Source organism: Mya arenaria, chromosome 9 (assembly GCF_026914265.1).
Source record: "Mya arenaria isolate MELC-2E11 chromosome 9, ASM2691426v1".
In the NCBI taxonomy this organism is placed as follows: Eukaryota; Metazoa; Mollusca; class Bivalvia; order Myida; family Myidae; genus Mya; species Mya arenaria.
In genome coordinates, this window is record NC_069130.1 from 5,169,934 (window position 1) to 5,189,602 (window position 19,669).

General features: G+C 37.4%; 1 protein-coding gene across 2 annotated transcripts; it reads left to right on the forward strand.

Annotated features, from left to right (window-relative positions):
- Position 1: 1 nt before the first annotated feature.
- LOC128246758 (E3 ubiquitin-protein ligase MIB1-like) lies at positions 2-19,669 on the forward strand. Of its 2 annotated transcripts, none has more exons than XM_052965171.1 (20): positions 2-117; positions 999-1,122; positions 1,440-1,577; positions 1,934-2,105; positions 3,188-3,294; positions 3,873-4,070; positions 4,322-4,449; positions 5,189-5,299; positions 5,594-5,698; positions 6,380-6,587; positions 6,811-6,959; positions 7,408-7,556; positions 7,837-7,993; positions 8,227-8,387; positions 14,574-14,697; positions 14,968-15,070; positions 15,642-15,721; positions 16,194-16,354; positions 17,439-17,693; positions 18,592-19,669. In XM_052965171.1, the coding sequence occupies exons 2-20, from the start codon at positions 1,047-1,049 to the stop codon at positions 19,019-19,021; spliced, it is 3,012 nt and encodes a 1,003-aa protein (XP_052821131.1). In that variant the 5' UTR covers positions 2-117; positions 999-1,046; the 3' UTR covers positions 19,022-19,669. The 2 variants fall into 2 exon arrangements, with proteins under 2 accessions (XP_052821131.1, XP_052821132.1); XM_052965172.1 differs by lacking the exon at positions 2-117 and adding an exon at positions 474-495.

Genomic DNA, 19,669 nt, shown 5'->3' on the forward strand with positions numbered 1-19,669 from the left:
TATAGAATGAACGCAATTGTGGAAATAGCTTACGGTTACACTGCACTAACTTTCAATCATTAACTTACTTCCCGGTTGGTTTCTTGGACGTGGGAAGTTGTTTCAGCGACTTTACAGGTAAAATTAAACAATTTATTTCGCTTTTTATTTTATAATCACATGATTTATAAAAGATAACTGACCTCGAAGTGTGTTCGTCAGACATGTGTATGTGTGTTTCTGGCTTTATTGAATTAGACTAACATGACATGTATACATAAATGATCAATGATCATTTGTAAAGTAAATTTTGATATACATGTAGGTCTACAGTTTACTAGTATTTGATTACTCAATGTCAAAGGCATTAAATTTGTGTGGGGTTACTATGTTTTGCACGTATACAAGCAAAGAGCAATTATACCAAGCATTTCCACACAATCCTTCATAATTATGTTTCAGTGAAGAATTGGTAAGTTGGCATGATGATTTAAATGCAGGCAGTTTCGTTTTGCGGTAAATGGATTTTCCAATTTCCCAATGATTTTATGCGTTTAAATAAATAAAAAAATCCATTAAAACTATATTATTGCACATCAATATATATATATGGTTAAGTTAGTGAACAATTAAGGGACCGAAATGCCGATTCATCGTAGAAAAGTCTGTCATTAGCAGTTCATTTTTTAATAATTTCTACACGGAAGTAAATATCGTTTATTCGATTGATAGGTCATATATTGATAAAGTTCTTGTATAATGTATGACATATTTCACATGGACATCACTGTGGCCAAGCAGCTAGGTCTTGTTTTATATACAGGATTTTGGACTGGACTACAAAAATCTGAAATCTGTAAAAAAAAAACATCACACTCGGCGATATGCGTTTTTCCACTTAGTCAACTGGTGTTTATTTGTAAGATTCATTAAAGTTTAATTCGTACAAATATATAGTTAAAATGGTTATATGACATTAAGATAATTTCAATGTACTTTCAAAATCTGTATTGGAGCAGGGCCCAGCCGTTCAGTGATCTATACTAGCCGCGCGTCAGGGAGCTGAGATGCAGGCCGGAGTCCGGGTTATTCGAGGCCCGGATTGGCAGAGTAAAAAGCAGGACGGCGGAGAAGGACACGTCGGTATGTGTAAAATAACTTCTAATGATAATTGAAGACCGACATACTTGGTCTGACTCTGGGAGTAGGACTGGGAGAAGGATTTGTTTTTGGTCCCAGGTATGACCTCATTGTTTTATGTCCATGTGTCCGCAAATATCGAAAAGTGTCATTTTAATTATATCTCTGTTTTCCTAAAACGGAGTGAAATGAGCACAGCATAATAATGTATAACCTAAACACCAAGGCTGTAGACTCCTCGTGAAAATATCATTATAATTGCTCAAACAAAATCTTTATCATAGTCGATTACTTGTTATTTCGGAACGTTTCGTTGTTAGGCACGGTGATCTACGTGCCGAAGGCTGGTTCGTCTGACGATCACGTGACGGTTGTCTGGGACAACGGGCGGGAACTGCGTTACAGGGCGGGGAAAGATGGGAAGTACGACCTCAGAGTGCTCGACAATGCGCAAGCAGGTAAGCAACCGTGCGACTTGGGGGACTTAAATTATTACTATATCACTGAATAACAAATTATAACAATATTAAATAACATGACATGCTTCATTCGTACAAGAATATTTAAAAAAAACAGCGAATGGAAAATGCTGTCTTAAAATACTGATAAGATAACTATCTTGCAGTGTAATTTATTTTCTTGATATTTGACTTTATTTCACACAGGCAGTTTTGTTTTTTGATGAGTATGCCAGTCAATAGTCTTTTAGATGACACTATGACACTTCGACACTGAACACAAGAAACATGCTAAATCCTTTTAAACCATTCGGACATGTTGACTACGTATAGTATACAGGTGTTTCCGCTTGTAGGTGTGATCCAGGACGGGATTGTGTGTGATGAGTGTCGGGAGGACCCGGTGGCCGGGATCCGCTGGAAGTGTGGGGTGTGTAACGACTACGACCTGTGTTCCGCGTGCTACATGGCAGGCAAACATGACACATCACACGCATTCATGCGCATCGCCCACCCCAAGACGCAGGCGTAAGCAATTCTTCATCGAGATGTTTTTGGATAGATAAATATTGCGTTCATAGGGTATTGAAATTGATAATCACCAGTATAATTCACTGGTGTGAAGGCCCAAAATCGTCCGATTAAACGCCAGTGAGGAAACCGCTGGCTTCTAGCCTTGCCAGCTTGGAATCACTATTTCTCGTACACTGAATACGTACATACACGTTACTTTGTGAGAACCGTGCAAAACAGTGAACTGATATCCATGTAATCACAATGAATGACAACGTACACACAACCCTTAAAGTACAGTACATGAGAGTGAATGAATGAGAGAATGAATGACAACGTACACACAACCCTTAAAAGTACAGTAAATGAGAGTGAATGAATGAGAGAATGAATGACAACGTACACACAACCCTTAAAGTACAGTACATGAGAGTGAATGAATGAGAGAATGAATGACAACGTACACACAACCCTTAAAGTACAGTACATGAGAGTGAATGAATGAGAGAATGAATGACAACGTACACACAACCCTTAAAGTACAGTACATGAGAGTGAATGAATGAGAGAATGAATGACAACGTACACACAACCCTTAAAGTACAGTACATGAGAGTGAATGAATGAGAGAATGAATGACAACGTACACACAACCCTTAAAGTACAGTACATGAGAGTGAATGAATGAGAGAATGAATGACAACGTACATATTACCATCATCTACCATGTAAGTACAGTGATTGAACGTATATAGTACCATGCCATCACCACATAAAAAGAGGAAAAACACAACAACACTAAAACCGATATTTTATTAAAGGTACCTGAATATTGATTAGATAACTGTGGATTTTTTTTATCAAAACGTATTTGCACAAATGAATTTTGACATTGCGACATTGGCCAACGGACTGAAGCATGTTTAAGGTCAGCACAACCCAGCTAAAATGAATGGATAAAATTATAATAAGATACATTTTATTTCCAATCGTAGGTCATGTAATATTTGCCATGAAAATCACAATGTATGATTAATGTAGAAAATGAATCAACTCAGTATTGAAGGTTGTTAGACAAGTTTATATTTATGTCAAAGGGTCCCTGTGTGTCCCCGAAAGTCTGCCCCAACACAGACGGTCCAGGGAATATTCAGAGGCGCTAAAGTGATGCGAGGGCCGCATTGGAAATGGAAAAACGACGATGGTGCGAGTTCTTATATTCTGTATTTATGTATTTATCAAATAGCAATATTTTCTTTAGGACCAGTTTCAAATAGTTAGTAAAAATGAGATACTACAGACTGAATTTGGTACCAAGTGCAATATGCTTTATTATTTTTAAAACAATGACATTACTGATACACTGAATATATCCCAATTAGCTTACACATTGTTCTTACATGTTCACGAGTTACCTAGACACTTATTCACACTGGTTCGTTTTAAGATTTAAAGAAACTGAAAATTCGCTAACCAACATCTTAATATATAATGCTCGACCTTATTTTATATCTTGTCCAATGGGATGCTAGTATTTTTAAAATTTGTGGTGCAATTATTCACTATATTGGCAAATCAGCAGTCAACCTTTATTGGTTTCGATCAGGTAAATCGGTAGATTTCATTCGAAACTGTGCCAGAGTACTCCGAGCAATATAATCTCAAAAAACATTCCCATTCATTTTTTTTTTATAAATGTACTGTATAAATATAACCTTAAATTCAATAATGAAAGCGACACCACCCTGAGCGTCAGTATACGTAATGGCTCTCCCTTGATAGGAGGTAACAGCGAAAACGGCGAGGTAACCTCAGTTGTCCCCTGGCAGAAAAAGCTACCTCGCTCAGCCGTCACAGTACGGTGGCGTCAGACGAAGAAGGAGGGAACCTACCGACTGGGCGCCGAGGGTTGCGTGGACGTTGTTTACGAAGAATGTACTTCCGGTGGCAAATATTACCATGAGCACTTACCACTCGTCGGTGCGTTCCGAGATTTTATCCAATTCCTTTTCAGCTTAAGTATTTTTTTTTCTTTTGATGAAGTTTCCATAATGTTTTTTTTTAAAATTTAAGATCACAGAATCTATATTGTTTTGAAATTATCATATTCAGTTTTTCTGCCAACGTTCTTACCGACTAATTTCAATCTAAAATCGACTGACCTGGCATTGAGTCGGCATTTCAAAGTCGATTAAGTTATGCATATAAAGTTATCTATTTGTCTCCCACAGACACGGTGAATGAAGGAGAAATCACTCTAAAGAACAGCGACAAAGTGCGTGTATCGCTTGATAAAGATTCCTTCAAACGTCTGCAAGAGCACGAGGCTTATGGGGGATGGAGTGAGGGTTTGACCCAGGTATGACGTCACGCTTGTTGTGTTGTCATGGTGACATTTAACATTAAAATAGGTAAAAATTTCAATAATATGGTCCGAGGAAGAATGTACACTTTGTTAGAAGATCGATCGATATATGAATTAATCTTCTGTATGACGTCAGTGACGTAGCTTCATATAGGCCTTGTTGGCCTGGGCGTACAAACTTCTTTGAAAAATGACAAAATTTAAGTAACCCAAAAATGCAATAAAACAAATAGCTTCTCAAATTTTGTTTTATTTTAACCAAAGTTTTGTTTTTATTTAAACTACCTGCAGGGTGTATTGCTTGATTTGTTTGTTATCATTGCAAATATAATTAAGTGTGTGTAATGCACATATCATAGTCCCCAAACTCACATAGAACCATCGAGCCTACAAGTGTTTTAGGCATAGCTACGCCCCTGGGCGTTTAAATGTTCATTCATGTCCATACATCTACTTTAATAGTGAGCATGATGCTCTTAGATCTTTAGTTTTTTAAAAGAAATGTTATCATCGAACACGGGCCTATATATGCATAGAATAAGCGTTTCTCGTTAGTCTCTACACGCAATGGATACATCGGGATGCTGTTCTAAACCACTTTAGTCTATTACTATTTATTGGTGCATGCAATAGTTATAGAGATGTACTGCACATGGACACGTGTGTTCATGTTCGTGCTCTGAAAATTGCAAATCTAACTCGAATTTAAGGTATCTATATTTTCTTGACGCAGTGTTTTAACGAGACTGGAACAATCGTGAAGCTACTGTATGAGGGAAAAGCGGCCCGGGTGCAATATACAGACTCCAAGACTTGGACCGTCAACAGACACGCCCTTTTCAGGGTATGGACGCCGTGTGCAGTACATGAGCGACATAACATCGCGTTTTTAAATTAATCTTGGCACTGTTTACGTCATCATTCGAAAATGAAAGTTTAATAGTGAATCTGTAATATGTTTATATAAGAAATTAATTGTACATTGTCACGTGTAATTTAAAAGATGATGTCTTTCAATGCTACTTCATATATTGATGATTATGTTCAAGGAATATCTAACTAAATCAAAAGGCCTAATCTAAAACGAGCATAACATCATTTGATATTGTAATATTTGATTATATATGTTTCTCCCCAGATTCACAGTTTCAGCCCGGGGGAGGCTGTAACAATCATAGATGAAGTGAACACAGCCCGGGAGCTACAGGAGGGACACGGGGGATGGAACGACGATATGACTGACGTAAGTAGCATATACGTTTGTAAGTAAAGTATAATTGAACAAAGAAACGTGTGTATACCGTTTAAAACGTATATTTTTTGTGTATGATTTAGGCAAGTAACGTATTTATGATGTAAGTAGCATGTCATTTTTGAAGCGATGTATGAATGAAGTAAGTTACTAACGACCGTCATAAGTAAGATGAAAATGAGTTAAGAAACGTATGACTGACGGAAGTAACACGTGAGTGACGTAGGTAAAGCATGACTGACGAAGGTAAAGCATGACTGACGTTTGTAATGCATGACTGAGGTTAGTAACAATCGACGGAAGTAAGTAAAGTTAGACTGCCAAATGCCATTATGATATCAAGATATGACGTATTTGAGTAACGTAAGACTGACTGCCGTGCTCAGCGCGCATGGTCATATTGGATAGTTATCGGCATCTGGTCGGAATGTCGGCAGATCGACATGGCCCGATAACGGTCCGATAATTATGTAATCATCCCCATGTGTGTATTGGAACACAAGCTAAATTTTAAATTTTATATTTGAATAACTAAAATACTCTTAATATATATTAGTAACGTTATGGGTGCTTTTGAACCGATCAGGATATATTGAGGTCCAACACCGCAAACGATATAGGACCGATATCCTTACAGTAAGTGTTATCAACATTCAATATTTTATCCCTCAGACGCTGGGAAAGGTTGGTCGTATCACGCGTATCGATAGTGATGGTGATATGCGGGTCAAGGTCGGGCCCCGGGTGTGGATCTACAGCCCCGTGTGCTGCAGGCCCGTGGAAGACCCCGCCCTGGCCAAGACGGCACCGGAACTCTCCAAGTCCGAGATGGAGCACGGGGAGATGGACGACCTGGGCGTAATGAGGCGGGACATGCAACGTAAGTGTGTACTTACCTAAGTGGTTTATGCCTTTTCCACTATCTTCCATCATCTATTTTGAATAAATTGAGTAAATATTACAATCATTCAAATATAACCACAATTTTACTGACTAGCAACATCCACGATAGTTCAGTATCCTGATGGGAATTTGTCTACCAATGCAAAATTAGCAAGGGTGTTTGTCCCACTGACCATTAAACAGAAACGCCATCTATTCAGGCGTCGCGGACCAGTTGGCGGACCTTTTTGTCGGGCTGCTGAAGGCGGTTCCGGATGCCGACGACAGCGGAGACATGGCGGTCGTAGAGGCCGCCTCCAAGGGCGACCTGCCCAGGGTCAAGGCCGCGGTTGACAAGGATCCCAGGAAGGTCGGTGGACGTATCTTTATTATATACCAATACTTGTCAAAAGGGCCTTTTTTAAAGTGGAAAGAAGGTTGATAAGCCTTTTTTGGTGACCAGTTGTCAATGAGGTGTGTGAAGTTGACGCGTAGCTCATATATCGTATATCAACATTAAAAAAATAAACTGGTCAACCTGGATTGTAGATCGTACATCGACAATGGATTGTCGACCTAGATCGCAGATCGACAATGAAAAATGGACATCTGGTTCGGTTGACCTGGGTCATAGATCGTAGCTCCGCAATCTAAAATACATATGATCTTTGGCTGGGTAAAAAATGTTCATCGACTTGAAAATCATGTTAATTTACTTTTATTCGAAGTTTCTTTTTTACGCCGCATTAAAATTAGGATCCAAACGTGACTTATATAACCGCCAACTGTTCATAACACGCATCCGGAAATGGTTGCAGGTTGACGCGGTACACGAGCACAAGACTGCGCTACAGCTGGCCTCGTACGAGGGTAAACTTGCGGTTGTCCAGTTTCTGTTGGACCGGAAGGCGGACGTCAACAAGGTGGACGAGGAAGGAGATACAGCGCTTCACTTCGCTGCATTCGGGTATGATAAACGGTTGTGGTTCAAACCACTTCAATATGTATAACGCAACGAGTCTTTTTTTTCATAAATCCGCTAACATCATCGAAGGAAAATGATACAGGTGTTATTGTAATGCGTAGTACGAATATATTTTTTTGGAGAGAAACAAATTAGAACCTGTCAAAAACACTTGAAATGTGCTGGTATCCAGTCCACAAACTGAAGAGTGAGGATGGTTAATGGTGTTGTATTATTTTATGTTAGGACGTTATTGTTATGTTAATTATTCCATCGATTCCAGCCAGGAGGAGTCATGCATGAAGGTTCTCCTCAAGGCGGGCGCGCGCCCGGATGTTCAGAATCAGAAGGGACAGACAAGCATTCATATCACCATCGGCAAGGGCGCCCTACCGTGCACTAAACTACTGCTCGCCCATAAAGCCTCCGTTAATATCAAGGTTGGCGAGGAGTAACACTTATGAAACATTTTAATGGTGTCACATTGTACCAGTTGTATGTCTCCATGTGTTCTCAACATGTCAAGTTTTAGTAACGATTGACGACAGTTGATTGCAGCTAGCTGTAATCGCACTGTCCTCGATTTTATTTTGAACTGGTTTTGTTGGGCAGTCTTTTTATTCTTTTATTGATTTGCGATGACTTTTCACTTCCGTTTCTCATTCCCGCCCAGGACAAAGACGGGGACACACCCCTGCACGACTGTATCATCCAAACCCGGAAGGCGCTGCTCCTGGTTCCCGCGGTATTCAAGTCCGCCTCGCCTGATTTTACGGTGGAAAACGCCCGAGGGTTTAATGTACTGCAGTGGGCAGCGCTCAAAAATAACAAGGCGTAAGTATGCCTACGGCGGTAAGGCCATATAGAAAATATGTATCCATACATTTTAAATTGAATTCAATAATGCTGATTTCATTAGTTAATATGCATACATAGAGGATTATGGTTTGTTTCAGTATAAGATGGTTATATGTATTTCACCAAGTTTGCACCAATTTATATTCACTTTTGGTGTTCTCTATGTGAAATATATTGCTATCTCACCATGAAACAAACAATTTTTACTTTTATTTTATGCCTTAAATTGGAATTAAAAGTAATTCAATAACACTTTTTAAGGAAAAACGCGCTAATTTTTATGCGCGCTACGTCATTTCGGAAAGGACGTCGTTGAAATTGTGTCCCAGCCCTTTGCCTGCTAACGTCTGATTTTGAAACCAGAGCGGCCTTCTGTTTGAAAATATCAAATTAATGTTTTCATTTTTTGAAACAGTGGAATATTAATTTTACTTAACTGATAAATTTCTATAAAGCACCGAAAAGGATATTATAAAAACTGATAAATTTCTGAACGGTACCCTTAAGGGGCAAAACTATCCTTGTGTTGCAAACAAATCCAGGCAGATTTGATAATGAAATCACTACAGTGGTCAGAGTGAAAAACATTCCACTTTCTGTTAATGATGGCGTCATCACCAAAAGCTTAACATTAAAAAACATTGAAATAATAAAAACATTTAGGGAAAAATTAAGAATCGACAATAAATTAACAAACTGCGAAACCGGAGATCGAATCGTTATTGTTAAGACATTATCCCTAAAGGAACCTCTCCCGTCAATTTTGCCGATAGCACAATTTATGGCAAGCGTTTACCATCAAGGCCAAGCAAAATCAGTTACTCAAGTTGAGCTTAAGTGCAACAAGTGTCTACAAACCGAACATAAATCTTTTGATTGTCCAAATGACTGGGTCTGTGTGAACTGTAACAAGTCGGGACACAAGAAAGCAGACTGTCCATTCTCAGATTCGGTGTCTGAATCTGAGTCTGACATCCAAGACCAAGACTCGTCGGAAGACGAATCCTCCGATAGAACAATCTCTGAACAGGTCATTTCAAATAAATAAAAAACCAACCCCGCATCAGATACACGCAAGAAGGCAACCAGTCAATCACGTGAATCTTCGAGATCGAGAGACCCTGGTCAATGCCAACAAACTATAACACACTTTGTACGTATGGGCAATGTAGATACCGCTTCGTGTACACCCAACAAAGGGAAACAGACATGTGCACCGGAACGTTCTCCGCCAACTCCTGTCGAAGTTATCCACGAACAAGCTACGACGTCGAAGAAAAAGAAAAATAAGAAATCATAGCTTCATATACATGCCATGACTGATATCCCGGACTCGAATATTTTGAAAACATTGATGGACCATGAGATTGAAAAACGAGTGAAATACTTACGTAAAACTAATTCAAAATATATCAGAAAATGACGTTCAATATAGTGTCTTTTTGTATGACAGTTTACTTTTTAAACTGTTAATAGAATACTCTTAAATGTTTAGTTCAAACATATTTTATTGCATGACGATACATTTACACATTATATGATGATGATAACAACAAAGGAACAGAAACAGTGCAATGTAACAAAGCTTACGTACATATAAAAAGGACATGCAAAGGGATTGGGCCACGAGTTTTACCAACATCAGTTACGGCCCTTTCCCAAAACTGTTTGTATACAATTGCTTTCGAAAATAGTTGTCCTTTCAGAACATATTGATACTTATATATCATATTTGCTTAATTATGTAGCAGTTACATACATTAGCCTTACTATCAGATTTTATTTATGTCTGTACACGATATTTTCAATGGATATCTAGATATACCATTTCTATACATATTTAATTTACTTTATTTGAAGTTTTTTAACCTTTGTGTATTTGAAATTGATACATTTATGGTTCCATTAGCATTTCTCATATTTCGCTTTCTTTATGTAAAGGATGCTTACCATATGATAGGACTTGACCTCACACTGGTTAATCAAGATATCTACTTCGTATACGTCAGTGTCATATATTATTATTTACCAACACATCACATTATGTTTAGCTTAATAATATGAATTTCTAATCATAGATTAATGGGTCTTATATTTAAAGATATATATTCTTTAATAAGTTAATTCATACAATACAATAACACAAAGCAGTATTCATATAATATCTCTTAACGTTCAACGTTTAAGAGATAGTAGTAAACGTGCTGAGTCATTCAATGGCTGAAAAACCAAAAAGCAGATATTGCCTTTCTTCAAGAAACACATTTCACAAACACGATCAAACAAATAATTAAAGATAAATTTATTGAATGGAAATTAATAAATAGTTACGGTGAGTCGAATAGTATAGGTTGTTCGATATTGATCAGAAATGAACTACAAGTTAACATTTTAGACAAACTATGCGATATACAGAGCAGATACATTTTATTAAATTTGTACGTTTTTGATAATTCATACACTTTTGTGAACTTATATGCTCCTAACAGTAAAAAAGAAAGAAATGACTTTTATAGCAAAATATCAAATATTTTGCATGAAAATAGCTCACGAGTTAAGCTAATAGGCGGTGATTATAATGACATATTAAACTTAAGCGACCGTATAAGCAGGCCGCAAAAGTCCGATATCAAAACTGTAAAAAACTTATTAAATCTAATTAAATCACATAGATTATGCGATATTTGGAAATTATTTAATAAAGATAAAAAACAATTCATGTGGAGGCGTAAAAACGACATCGAAAAAAGCAGAATAGATTATTGGCTTATTGAAACTAATTTTGTACCACAAATATATGCGACAGATATTAGACCTGCAATTATAGAAACGACCGACCATATGGCTATTTCGCTAAAGATTAAAATACCAAATAAACGTGGTCGCGGATACTGGCCCTCCTTAAAGATAGCGAGTACAAAACTATTATAAGCAATCTTTTTAATGCCGTGTCTCAACAAAATAGTCAACCTGATATAAAATGGGAACTCTGCAAAATAGAAATCAAAATAAAACTATTGAATATTCAAAACAAAATTCAAGAAATCAACATAACCACCTACGTAAACTAGAAGTAGAATTAAAAAGCTTATACGAATCAAAAGATCAAAACCACGACATTGATGTTTCCTCACGTATCACCTTACTTGAGAGAGAAATAAATAGTATATATATAAATAAAGCCACAGGCGCCCAAATCCGTTCAAAAGTAGATTTCATTGAAAAGGGGGAAACTAATCGAAATATTTCCTAAACCTTGAAAAATCAAAGAACCAAGAAAGTAATCAATTCATTAATGATAGACGGAGCCAGACTACATCAAACTGAAGACATACTCAAAGCTGAAGTAAATTTTTATAAAGATTTGTATACATCAGGGCTTTAAGACGAAGAGCATTATGAACAGTATGTAAATGAAGTCGACTTAGAATTTACTTTAGATTCAAAATTAGCTGAAAATTGTGAGGGAGAAATTTCTTATGAAGAAGCTACAAAAGCACTCAATGATATGAAACCAAACAAAAGGCCTGGACTGGATGGCCTTACAATAGAGTTTTATCAGTCATTTTGGCAAATTATTGGAACGCTTGTTGTCTCGGCGTTAAATCACTGCTATACAAAAGGTGAACTATCCTTTACGCAAAAACAAAGCGTTGTTTCTTTAATATATAAAAAAGGAGATCTTGAAAATCTGGAAAATTGGCGACCTATATCTTTGTTTAATATTGATTATAAGATTGCAGCAAAAATCTTAGCAAAACGTCTTCAATCTGCTTTACCTAGTATAATTAGTCAAGATCAACAAGGATACTTAAAAATAGAAATACATGTATATGTTTCAACATCAGGCAAATAGACGATATAACTGATTACACGTATTTATACGATATAGACGGCGCAATTCTATTTTTAGATTTTAAAAAAGCATTTGACACAGTTGAGTGGCATTTCCTGTTCGATATTTTGAATAAATTTGGATTTAAACCGTCATTTCTAAAATGAGTGAAACACTTTATAGTAAAATTACGTCGAAAATTCAAATAATGGATGGATCTCAGATTCTTTTCAACTACAACGTGGTATACGGCAAGGTTGTCCTCTCTCTGCATTACTTTTTATTATAGTAGTTGAAGTATTGTCAACTAAATTGAGAAAAAATAAAAACTACGAAGGTATAAAACTACAAGGAAAACATCTAAAGGTTACTCAACTTGCGGACGACACGACTGTTTTTTTTTAAAGAACCATTATGAAATACCAATAGTTCTTGATATCATTGATGAATTTGGAAAATATTCAGGACTAAAGTTAAATAAGGCCAAAACACAAGGTCTTTGGATTGGCAAATGCAAACGAAACGAAGCAAATAATAGTTATAATATAAATTTCACATCGTGTAATGTTAAATCACTTGGTGTATATTTTGGAAATGATAAAAATGAATGCACGAACTTAAGCTGGAATGAAAAAATAGAAAAATCTAAACAATTGATAAATAATTGGAATAAACGAAACTCACCTTCTTTGACAAAATAACGGTCATAAAATCTTTACTTTTGCCAAAACTTGTGTATCTAGCTCAAAACATTGTAACACCTGATTCAATTATAAAGATTGTTAAATCCTTGATCTTTGAATTTCTTTGGAGTGGTAAAAGGGACAAAATTAAACGCACAACAATTATTGGAAACAAACTTGAAGGAGGTTTAGACATGCCCGATTTTGGATACTATTCTAAAACAATGAGATTAAAATGGATAAACTATCTAACTAATACAGTAAATGCAAACTGGAAAGTCATACCATCATTAATATTCGATCAATTTGGGAAAAAGTTTCTTATATTCCATATGGGTGTAGACACAATTAAATCCCTGCCAAATAACTTTTTTTTATAAACAGTTGCTTATATTATGGATACAGTTTAAACAACTGCCAATTAATCAAACTAAAAAGCCCGACACTTATACTACACGACACTACAATATTAGAAAAGAAATAATATGGGGTAATAAATTCATAAAATTTAAAAATAATAGTCTTTTGTTTAAGAACTGGATCGATTCAAACATACTTTACATCAACGACATTATATCAAATTCGGGCAACATAGACACAAATACTATTCTTGATAAGCTAAAGTATAAACACAATTGGATAGCAGAAGTGAATATGCTAAAACAAGCAAAACCTAACACTTGGAAAGAAGCCTTAAGAACAAATGTATCTACAAGGACTGTGGTAAGAACAAAACTTTTAATTAGTTGTCAAGACAAATCTCTAGAAAACATGACGAATAAACAGATATATCAGATATATCAAACAGTTCTATGAAAAGCCATACATTCATGGTTATTGGGAAAGACGATTACAAGAACATGTTTGCTGGAACTCTTGGTATTACATAGTTCATAAATCCATTGTGGACAATAAAGTCAAACGGTTTAAAATAAAGTTATTACATAATATTATAGCAACAAATTTAAATGTATATACCTGGAAAGTGAAAGATTGTCCTTTATGCATATTCTGCAATGAAGTAGAAGATAATGGGCACTTCTTTGTTACATGTAAGGCATTGTCAACCTTTTGGAGCGATATTCAGACAGTCTTTAAAAGATGTGGAATACAGAAACATATTAAGAATATTAAGCACATTGTGCTGGGGTATAAATTACACAAAAAGAATATAATATTGTTAACATTGTATTAAGTCAGGTTTCTTATTGTATTTACAAGACTTACTATATGTGTGAAAGAGGAACAAAACCGATTAATATTATGCACCATTTAAATGAATTTATCAAATATATTGCTATATATTGACTCTTCACCTCAAATACTATACCATTTACCACATTGCTTGTTGATGTTATTTGTACTCGTTGTATGTTTTATGATAAAATAAACGGATTGTTATAGATTGACAATTCCAAAAAGAAAAAAATAATTCTGAAGGAGTTATTTGTCAATCAAACGACAGAAGAATTATGAAATTAAATGTTTGAATTTATATCATTAAAACGCAACATGCTGCAATAATGAACATATGGTATGACTTTTCTGTGTTCCATGGAATCTCTTTGCCACAATATATTAAGCCAATGTGTCTTCAGCTGTTAAGATAAAATAAATTTTTCACTCTACCAATTTGCGCTACAGTGCGGCGGAGATTATCCTAGACCGGAAGGTGGACATCAAGGACCGGCGGATGACTGAGGGGTTCGCCGCCCTCCATATCTGCGCCGCCAACGATCACGTGGAGATTGCCAGCCTGCTAATTAAGGTTCACACGTTATGAAAATAGTTGTTTGTACATGTTTTTTTGGAAATGGCTGTAAATAATTGTCCAATTATTTGTGTTCCATTGAATATATTATGACATTTTAGCGTCTTTTGATTTTTTTTTATCATGGAAAGTAACGGGCTTTATAAAAAAAGGCCAACTTTATTCCAAATATCAGTCTATGGTTAATAATGCACTGTAGAGCTTTGCCTTTCGTTTGTCGAGTTCCACAGGATATGAGGAATATTGATGAGTTCCCCTATTTTTCAGGTAAAGTGTAACCTAGACGTCCTTGACAACCACGGCCGGACGCCGCTCCACATCGCCGTCAGCCAAGGCAACAAGCGCTCAGTGGAATTGCTTCTCACTGTTGGTAGGCTCCTAATTTCACCAAACTTTGACTGACCTATGTGAACTTGTTACTATTATGTTTGCTGTCAACCATTCCCCTTGGTAGGCGTCTGTACTGCATTTGCGTTTGTTGAAGCATTGTTCGAATAATTCAAATCGAAATCTGCCAAAAGATTAATGGGACTGGTATGGTATTCTGGTGGTGACGTTCAGCCGGTGTGCTTTGATATTTATTAGTTTTTCGTTAGAAAAGTTAGTCGAATTATAATGACTACAAAGCTGGGCTGGAACGTTTAATGTTATATGTTTAATCCTACGAACTACAGAGACGTTTAAATCGAAAGGCGATGAGATCAGCAGAAATGTGTTAATGTCAAAGATATCCTGCATCAGCATAACTTTTTCTGTTTTTGTAAGCAAGCGTTGAAGATGAACGGACTATAACATCCAGGATCCATTTTAAGTCCAAATGATGTGACTTTAAATTTAATTTGAAAACTCTTGTTGAAAAAAACAAACAATTAGTGTGTAAATCAAATTCTAGCCTTACAATACAGTTTGACCATTTTACGTGATTCTATCTTTAAATTCAGGCTGTAAGGTGGACGTCCAGGATGACGACGGAAACACGGCCTTGCACGTGGCACAAATTAGCCGGGCTCTTCCAGATCAGGTAGGAATGGAGTGAGAATGAGATTGACTGGTGCAAGATTTGTACTAGACTAGGTTTTAAAATGCGCATCGCGGTTGTCGATAATAATTCCGAGTCCTTTCCCTGGGTAGAAATGTGATGTGATGTGATGTGATGTGATCATGTCCATTTTGAGGGACAATGAGAAAGTCCCCCCGGTAGGAATTGGACCCACGACCTCTTTGGTGAGAGGCGGGCGCCTTAACCACGAGACCACTCTCACCCTCATATCACGTTCCTTTACGTGTGTTTACTTTCCTTATTAGCGGCAGTTTCTTTTTTCCCCTTTAAGTAACATACTGCACATTTTATGTGATAGGCATCTCGACCTATAATTGTTTTGATTTTTTAACCGTAATTGTTATGGTATTTCAATGATTTCAAAAAACAGAATATCTCAAGAGAATTAAATTGCATGCATCTAACATTAAAACGTTGCAATATACCTCTGCAGTTGGCGCGACTCTTGGGCGTCCCGCTGGTGAATGACGACACAGGCATACAGATCTCGTGCCTGTTGGCGGAGGCGGGGGCCGCTGTCACCGTCAAGAACAAGAAGGGAGACACGCCCCTGGACCTGTGCTCTGACACCGCCACCAGGGAGTTCATAAAGAGGTATATGTGTACGACCCTAAGGAGCTTCCGTTTAAACAGTATCCATTCCGCATTTACCAAGCCATAGTTTACACCAAACACATTGTCAGTGTGTCTATACCACGTGATAAATTGCCTCATAAATGTTACGTCGGAAGAATAAATAAATAAATACTTTAAACAAAGATAACTTTACTATTTTTTCACCATTTTAAATATAAAACATTGCATAGTCTACGCCGCTTACAGCGCCCTGCCTTTGGTCTTTTACCAGCGTTTCATTGAGAGTTGAGTTTGACAAACCTGTCCACAAAATCGCTGCCTGATGGAGTACTGTCAAAACATTATTTTGAAAACAGGTTTGTCGAAGTGCTTGAAGAAACTAATGGCCTAATCAAACTTCGGTAATAAAACGAAGGCGGGGCTCCTTAGGCGGCATAAACTGCCCTTTGTTTTATTTAAAATGGAATAGAAAAAGAAAAGTTATCTTTGTTTTAAGTCTTCATTTTAAGCAAAACGTTGCCATCAGACATAGCATATGACGTAATTTGTCAGGTGGTATACACACAATGAAAGTGCAATACCTATAACCGCTGTACCTTCCGTCAGAGATTTCCGTGCTTTCTCAACGGAGCTCCGTTGTTAATTGTTTGCTCAGATTTTGTACCGGCAACCTTATTCAGTAGATTGTGACAGGCCCTTAAATTAAGCTATACACGTTGAAATGCATAAAACCCAGCCGAGAGAATTGAAGACCATTACATACTCAATGAAACAGTATCTCATTTAAAATCATTCATTAAAATCATATCAACTTACTATACATATACAAGTTTAAACTAATTTATTTTACAACGATTGTGAAACAAGTTATAACAACATTATATTAATCATTCTCGTTGGCATGATGTTGCGCGTGAGTGTGGTCTTGTAATGTGGGGGGAACTCACATGCGCCCAGGCTGGTAATCGAAGTCGACTATTGGAGAATCAAGGGCGCTAAAAATTGCGCTTACCGGACAACGTATATTTTTAACAATTATACATATAGCAAGCCATTTTGACCACTATGTTACACCTGGTTTTTATACCTATCCCCGCCTCAGACTGGCCGACCGCACCGGGAAAGGGATGGAGAAGGCGCCAACAACACGCCGGGGTGTGTTCCTGCCGGCGCATTGGGAATCCATGGAAAGGGAAGACGTTGTGCGGCGGATCCATCTGAACGCGCCGGGAGCCAGTGGTCTCCTGCAGAAGGAATTTCAGGAAGTGCAGAACAAGTTCCGGCGGACAATGCCACAGGCGCGCATCCTCAAGGTGGAACGCATACAGAGCAAGTTCCTCTGGGAACATTACTTCTTGTAAGTTATGTGTTGATAAGAGGTAATAAAAAATCATTGCAGTTTGCTGCTGGCGTGATATGAAGGCGTATTTTACCATATATTTTCATTCCAGCCCGCTCATAATAGAGATCGTGAGCCACTCCAACTTTCTTTTGTCAGCTATTTGTTTTCGTCGAAACTTGAGGAAATTTTGCATTCCATGTACTTGTTTTATTATAAAAAAGATTAACCAGCCTCGAGATGAGACCGTATTTACGTTTACTGGAATAACCAGAATGTTTCTGACGTGCCCATGTACTTGTAGTTTTGACACGTTCATTTCAGCTATGTGACACTTCAGGCATTCAATATCATACAAATTTAATACAACGTGTTGCCTAGAGTATGATATTATAAGTTAGGGGGTTAGTAGGTGACCCGATATGGGATGTACGGGCCAAAGGAAACCATATCGGAGGGAAGCTCGAACCCGAAGAAGATGGTTTCATTCGCCCCGTATATCCCATATTGGGTCATCTACTAACTCCGTAACGTATATATCACATAGAAAACTTGTTAACATGTTTAAATGTTTCATTTGTTTATCGGAATATTAATCGGAATTGGAAAATATACGTCATTTTGGTACGATATAAATTTGGTAGCCCAATATGGAAAAATATGGGGTCACCGAGTGACCAGTCCTGGATCAATGGCGTTCGTTTAGTCATTCATGTTGGAGGCGTGATATTTAGCCATGTGAGAGCCCTCCTTAATCTTATAAGCTAGAAAACCCTATGGTGAACTGCTCTCTGCTAATGTGCCGTTGCTGTTTTACAGCGCCCGTTAGCGAACAGCTGAATCACCTCACCTACGGTATACACTAGAAGTCTTTAAACATATTCCGAAAATCATGAATATGAAATGATTTTTGCAGCAAGCGGAACCAGATGGAGGCAGACTATGGAAAGGGATGCACGAACGAGCTCGACCTTTACCATGGCACTAAGGCAGACCTGGTGGAGACTATCTGCATCCAGAGCCTTGACCCGCGTCTCGCGGGGGAGAACGTGGGCACACTCTTCGGTCAGGGCACATACTTCGCCACCGAGGCTAAGTACTCGGACGGGTACGCCGAGCCGGACAAAGACCGCCATAAGTTTTTATTCCAGTGCCGGGTTTTGGCGGGTAAATGGACATACGGAGATCCGAAGTACAAACGGCCTCCGGTGATGGACGGTCCAGTGAAGAAGGGGTCCGTGGCGAAGCTCTATGACTGCTGTGTGGACAACATAAACAAGCCGAAGATCTTCTGTCTGTTTGATATCAATCAGTACTACCCGGAATATGTGATCGAGTATCAGTAAAGACTTAGTAGACGGAGTTATGCATACTGGGGGTTAAACCTTAATTTTATTAACTTAGATTTAAAGCCCGACCGTCTTGATGGACATTTGTCCACTCGCCATTTTTTGCCAAGGCGGCCACTTAAAGCTGCACCCTCACAGATTGACCGTTTTGACATTATCTTTATTTTTTGCCTTGGAATGAGCCAATTTGCATGTAAATGTATGGAAAACAGTGATAAATGACTGCTGACAAATGATCAGATCGCAGTTTTGTTATTTACGTTCGAAATTATTTTTTTTATGGCTAAGAGGGTAACTAAAGCGTAACTAACACTTTAAAAAATATATAAAAAGTCGGCATTTTCTAACGTAATTATGAAAACTGCGTTCTGATATCTTATCAGAAGTCTTATATCACCGGATTCCAGATATTTATGCAAAAATGGCACTTCCAAGACAAACATTAAATGAGTTGTCAAAAAGTCAATCTGTGAGAGTGCAACTCTAAAAAACAATTTCCGACAGGCGGTATTATAACAGACACAGTAAGACCGCCACACTAAATATAGAATGGTCGTGTTTTGTATTTTATATATTTTATTTGTAGTAGCCCAGATCGAAGGATTTTGAAAATATATGTTCTGTAAATATATGGCTTTAAAAATC